The sequence below is a fragment of the Pecten maximus genome, chromosome 7, assembly GCF_902652985.1.
Source record: "Pecten maximus chromosome 7, xPecMax1.1, whole genome shotgun sequence".
NCBI lineage: Eukaryota > Metazoa > Mollusca > Bivalvia > Pectinida > Pectinidae > Pecten > Pecten maximus.
In genome coordinates, this window is record NC_047021.1 from 17,197,556 (window position 1) to 17,204,271 (window position 6,716).

Below are 6,716 nucleotides of genomic sequence, written 5' to 3' on the forward strand. Positions count from 1 at the left end.
CATGTATTATACTATTATATCTTAAAGCATAGAATAGCGTTTAATTATACACGATATTTTACAAAATATATACCATTTTTTTCATTTTTAACCGTGATATCCATCGGGTTTAATTACGAAAGGTTACTAATTGTCTTTCGTAACAATAAAACAATGTTGCATAAAAGATCATATTTCGGCGAAACACATTATTATCATTGAGGCCGTTTTTTTAACAAAACTTTACACATTTAGTTTTTTGTGGGCATCCTGTGAGGCCTATTTTACTTCTGTACTTTCTTAGTGTAAGGCCGGTACATAATTATGTATGTATATCTTTACCTTATCAGCATCACTATCCGTACTTTATAGATAAGTGGTATTTTCATACCCCACTTTCTGCCTACATGTATGTGCATTTTTTCAACATGCAGTAATATCTTGTGTATATGGCACGGTAATATGAAATTGTTTTATTTCCGAAGCTTCACCTATGTGTGAGAATTTAAATCAATTTCAAGAATGAATTGCACTTAAGTTGCCTCGAGTCATCATTTACATTTGTTATGAATATATAAAAGGAAAAAATAAGCTATTTTAGACATATATCTCGACTGTTTCTTTTAATTTTCGCAAAGATACCTTTTCACAAGAAATCTACATCTCACTACAATCATCTGACATTTAAAGAAATAGTTTTACTCGGCTCATCTTGCCTGTAATTTTCTTAATGGCGGTATTGGGTTTTCCAAGGTTCAAACTTAATTAAATCAAACTGTCAATGAAAAGAGATTAAACTTTCCAACAAAAGAAAAGAAGATGTATCATTTGAATTATTCATAGCCATAGGTACGATCTCTCGGCAGCTGCGACATAGCTTAGGTGCTGGTGATACGATTGTCACATAAGGTAGCAGATGAACTGAAGCGTCAGCATAAATGCCTCATCCAGAGTAGATACACATTTTGTTACCGTGCATGTGTTTGACTCTGGAATGTGCATACAGCTGTGTGCATCAGCGTAGAATACATACCTGCTACGAGCACTTAAACTAATCAGGTATGCCACTCATTTATTTTTTAGGAATGAGCGGATTGTTTATGATAATCTCACATATGAAATTTTAAAATCGCCAAGTATATGCATGTAACCATATTTATTTGCTTATTTTAATTTCAGACGTAAAATGATGGCGTTCCAATGGAGGACAATTGGAGTGCTACTCTTGACCTTAGCAATGGATTGCACAGTATGCGCTCCGACCACTCACGACAAACCATCTACCTCAAGATTTAGGCAGGCTCGAGCTGTCAATGCTGCATCTCAGAATTCCATTTCTTCTACCTCAACAACCCCATCTCTACCTCAGGACGCTCCGGTAACCACAAAGAAATCCACCACCACCACCACCACCACCACCACATTGCGTGTTACCAGGTCGACGTCTCGACCATCGTCTACAACATTTTCCTCTTCCGATCCAGGTAACAAACCTAAAGTTTATCACAGCTTCACACCTCTTTACTGATATTTGTACCGATACGTTTGCAAGAAACAACAATGATGCTCTTTTTGTTGGAAATATTCTTGCTAACAGTATGGAGATCTATTCATATGTTCTGATTTTGAGTATGTGACTCGGATTTGGTGGGTGTAGTAGTTAAAGTAAAAGACGATACCCGGTCTTTATCATCCTTTTTCTTCTTCTTCAACGGTCTGCATGTGAATATGTTGTCCTTATTGTATCGCTTTGATTTAGAATAATCTGATATTTCATATAATTTTACCTGAATGTATTTGATGTTTTATTACACAGCATGCATGCACAGACCGCATCCAACGAATCCAAGACTGTTTGAAATTGCACGAACACCGAATCAATTCGAGGGCGAGTACCAATCCTGTGCCTCAACGCTTGTATGGAACCAGGCTACTTGTGCTTGCGACTGGCCTACACAGATTTCTCTGAAGGATCCTATATGTGGGGAGTACCGTAAACATCCGGATTTAAAAAAGCCATGGATGTATCAGAGACTGGTCAATACAGAATGGATAGATTACTCATGTAGTGTGTTTATCCGGGGACTCTTTTCAGAAAGAACATGCAAATGCGATTATGGAATACTCGTAGACAGTCACACTACACTAAAAATTCCAAAAACGGATCCAGTACCGAAAAGTAAGTTATGTTCATCACTTGATATATTCGATATACTTAAAATATTAACAAAATACCAACTTTTGTGCAATTGAAATGCATGTTTTATTCGTAAAATTGTTATCATGAATATTTGAAATTCTGCCAGTTCCTGATAGTCCGCCCTATATTGAGTGAATGGAAGTTGTGAATAGTGGAATCTGTCCTTGGTTGGATTCTTCGTTCAGTCTTGTGGGCGATGGAAGATCACACGAGCTACTAACGTTCTTTCGCTGCTACTTACTTACCATAATACAATACTTTCTCTTCTTGTACTTTCGTTTTGACTATATAGATCACTTATACAATATATTTATATTTTAAATGTATATTATAGGAAATATTGGCGTCGGCCATACATGATTAATTGCGCTACGGGATAAATGGTATCACATTTATATGCTAAAATCTATGGAATCTGTTGTGTATTCATGTCTTAATACGCAGTGATTATCATTATTATCATTATTTTGCGATTTTGTTCCAATCACGAAATTTGCGATTATAAATCGCACGCTAAAGGGAGATAATTTACATATCCCCTTGTTTCCCTATGACAACCCCATAATAGCATCATCTGCACCATCAGCGTTTACAAGGGCTATTGAAATGGCTTCACAATTTTGAGTAATTCCTACAATGTTTAATTAGACACTGTTTAATGTATATCTATTTTCAACAACAATATCAGTTAACACTGCAAAATCTGCATGTGTCGAAACATGATGCTAACACTTATCCATACAGCTTTGTCCTTCTAGATTGCTGTTAATATTTCAAATTACTGATTTTAACATTTCATATTTCACTACAGCAAAAACCAAGTGTGTAGTTGTTGCAAACATAACCATGGACAGACGTATCAAAGACGACAGCGGGGGTCATTTGACATTATCACGGAACCCACACATTCGGATAACAAGCAGGGTTAAAGGGTCAAAAGGTGGAGCAGCCCTTATACGCAGGTCACCGATCCAAGTCGAGTCATTCTATGCAAACGACCTTACTGACACTGTGCGGTTTGCGTTCAATTTTAAAGTGCACAGATTCAGTGTAAACTCCAGACGTCACATGGTCTTGATGAGCAATGGATGCTGGTCTACATCTTCGTCCATGAGATATAAGATAAGACCATCGGTGGAGGTTCGCTTCAGGCCATTTGATCAAACATTCGGAATTTCATTTGAGACATTTGGAAACCGTATCTTCAAAAACATCAGAGCAAATAGAGTAAGTATTAAACCAAATCGCCACCTAAAGATACTTACATTTAAAAAAAAAACCACGATAAAACACTTAAAGAGTCTATCATCTATCACTATTATTCTAATACCATATTGGTATGTGACGATCAGGTTTAACATCCCTTGTTTAGATTTAGATTAATATCTCTTTTTGACCCTGTTTTGTTATTTTTATGTTGTCCCGTTAGTATTGCCCTTGTAGGGTGAAAGTTGTATACTACTGTTATTTTACGGATATGATAAATATATCTTTTTCTGCTTTGTTGATGCTCTGGCAAAAACATTCTACTTTTAATTTGACAACATATGGACGTTAAGGCTTATGCTTTTTGTGGTAAATATATTTGCTGACCTTATATTTTAGGACAAGGATGGCTGGTACAAAGTCGTGCTATATCTTCAGGATAATACACTTACATTTATAGTCAACAACAGAAAAATCTTCACTAGATCTGGTATGAGAGGTAAGCATAGTATTCGATTGGAAAGCTTGCTTATATATTTTCTTTCGGTTTAAATGTAATCATAGAATCAATGAGAGTAATCACGCAGATTCAGTAATTCGTTTTCTGCACGAGATCTCCACAATGTAACATTTTAAGATATACTATAAAACTGCTTAGAAATGAAATTAACGCCAACAGTTTTAGTATCGTTGTGCTCCATTTATTAATTGCATTAATTATAATCCATTAAGGAAAACGATAAAGCGCTGAAATTCAGGTAAGGACAATTTATTAACAATGCTGAAGGTAGTTCTTACATTCTTGATTTAGTGATAATCATTTGTTGATTTACGTTTTATATTACAGGTTCACTACGCAAACGTGATTGTAAATTAACAATAGCGGGGTCGCCATACCAAGCAATGGACCATTTCGATGGATATTTTGACGAGGTAAGTTATAACGACAAATCTGCGATCAGTGGTGAAAATAGAAATGACACTCTGGCTGTTGCTAATAATTGTGAAGATTCAGTGTATTTACTGTAAATATTTGAAATGATTCTAATGGATTATTAGTGAACTTTGTATATATATTTTGAAGTCGTGCAATGCTTTAAGTGCAATATACTGGGAAATAACCATTGCTATTTTTTCATTACAGTTTCTCAGTGTCAAGCAATGCAAATGTGATTGCATGAATAGTCCATCAAAGAATTTGCCAAACTGACTTTAAGGAAATTTGCAGTATCATTGCACTTCTGCAAAAAATGATGTAGCTGATCAATCTCTAGGTCAGCACACAAATGTCACTCCAACGCCATATCCTTCCTCAGCAAATGTCGATAAAATCCTTGCGTTTGCGGCTTGCGTATTTCCGGTGTTTGTAGCAAATGATCCAAATACGGATAAGACAACATATGGGGAAACCTTCCGCTGCTCCTACTAAGCTATAGTTCATAAATGAGACTACTATTTACATCTGAGATGGACAAATCACTCTCCCGCTTAGTGTTGTCAAACCTACGATATAAAGGACATCACAGATAACTGTTGGCAGATGATTAACTAAACTTAGATAGAGGGGACTTCTCTTTATTGTGATTTAATCAAATGGGTCAAATGATTTCTTAATGTTACGAGATTCAAATCTTGTACATACAGCATCAGCAGGAGGATTTGTAGATTTTAAATAGTAATATTGAAGATAGACCTCGAATTCGCTTACTAATACTGACGAGCCTCCAATTCTGTCTATAATACGGAGGACAGACCTCGAATTATGTTAATAATACTGAAGACAGACCTCGAATTCTGTCTATAATACTGAAGACAGACCTCGAATTCTGGTAATAATACTGAAGACAGACCTCGAATTCTTTTAATAATACTGAAGACAGACCTCGAATTCTGGTAATAATACTGACGACAGACCTCGAATTCTGGTAATATTGGTGAAACAATACTAAAACAGCAAAACTTTTCAATGTATAGAGTATATCTATATGGTATATGAGAGTAACGAAAGCTGTATTAAAAGTTATTCATAAAAAAAAAAAAAAACATATGTAACGGACATTTTCGTCTCGTGTAAATGTCACCAATTAGGTTGTGTTTTGCTTTCATATGAATTATGTAACGTCTCCCACCACACCAGCGATGGATTTGTAGAAAAGCTGTTCTAATTGTTTGAAATACAAGGATTTGACAGCACTGGGTCCTCGTAACAATCGGGGCGACAAACCACAATTCGGGTCAGGTGAATGTCAAACCAATGTAATGACCAGGTCAGGTGAGAAAAGAGACAGCGTATATGAATGAAATATGTTAATTACAAATTTGAATATTTTCAAGTGATATATAACTCTAATTCCATTTAGACGACAGTTATATTGCTTACAGGAGACAATTAATGTTTGGTTAGGATATTGTCAGTAATTTTAATTTATTTCAAGTTAAATGAAAATGATTTACTATAAATTATTCAAACCGTGCATATGTCAATAAATCATCAACGACATCATATATAGCACGTACCTCCATAAGTTAAATTCTAGAATAATGTTCACGTTCCCTAGGAGGATGCCACTTTTTGCTAACAGAGAAATGATCAAAGAGTACTTTGCAAATTGACAACATATCAACAGGGTTTAATTGGATACTCAGTGATTCTGTTAATGGATTCACGTGACATATACAACAATTTGATACATTGTACGTAATGTAGGGTCAACAACGTAACCTTTCCGTTAATGAGGTGATTTATTTATGTAGCTATAATTATATCAATTGACTTATATTTATCTGAATATCGCATGTGCCAAGAATATTAAAAGTTCATCATTGTTCATCATCATATGGATACATTGTATTCATGGTTATTATGGAGTATAGGTGCTGAAACAAACGTGTTTAGGCATCGAATACCATTGCAGAATGAATCCGCCGTGGTAGATTAAGTCCCGTATCTGTTTCCTTGTATTTATATTACTTGGTATTTGTATGTAGTTGATGTCATTGTAAGTATTCTATAACTATTGAGTTACTGTAAATGAGAATTGTTTGTAATATTGTAATATATCATGTTTGTCTATATATTCTGTAGCTATTTGAGAACTTTAATAACGTGACTATGTCTTGATTACTTTTTATGTGAATGTTTTCTTGACGATGATATGCCACTATTTTATACTGTATCACCTACTACTGATATATGTAATACCTCAAAGTATACCAATACCAACGTATACGTTTTGTTTTAAGATTATGTGAGATTTGAGATGTAGAACTGATGAAGCATGCAGTCTCACTCTCACAGGTTATTAAACTTAATAAACAAATAAAACCATAA

The 6,716-nt window shown here is 34.9% G+C and overlaps 1 protein-coding gene across 1 annotated transcript; it reads left to right on the forward strand.

Annotated features, from left to right (window-relative positions):
- Window positions 1–1,119: 1,119 nt before the first annotated feature.
- On the forward strand, window positions 1,120–6,716 carry LOC117331773. The gene is made up of 6 exons (XM_033890651.1): window positions 1,120–1,463; window positions 1,796–2,158; window positions 2,991–3,406; window positions 3,785–3,884; window positions 4,233–4,318; window positions 4,530–6,716. The coding sequence occupies exons 1-6, from the start codon at window positions 1,166–1,168 to the stop codon at window positions 4,593–4,595; spliced, it is 1,329 nt and encodes a 442-aa protein (XP_033746542.1). The 5' UTR covers window positions 1,120–1,165; the 3' UTR covers window positions 4,596–6,716.

Bases quoted from the DNA above. Each gene is read 5' to 3' on its own strand.
- LOC117331773 (XM_033890651.1), top strand. From the start codon at position 1,166: ATGATGGCGTTCCAATGGAGGACAATTGGAGTGCTACTCTTGACCTTA. The intron at 3,885-4,232 runs GTAAGCATAGTA...TTTATATTACAG, and splicing joins CACTAGATCTGGTATGAGAG to GTTCACTACGCAAACGTGAT. The intron at 4,319-4,529 runs GTAAGTTATAAC...TTTTCATTACAG, and splicing joins TCGATGGATATTTTGACGAG to TTTCTCAGTGTCAAGCAATG.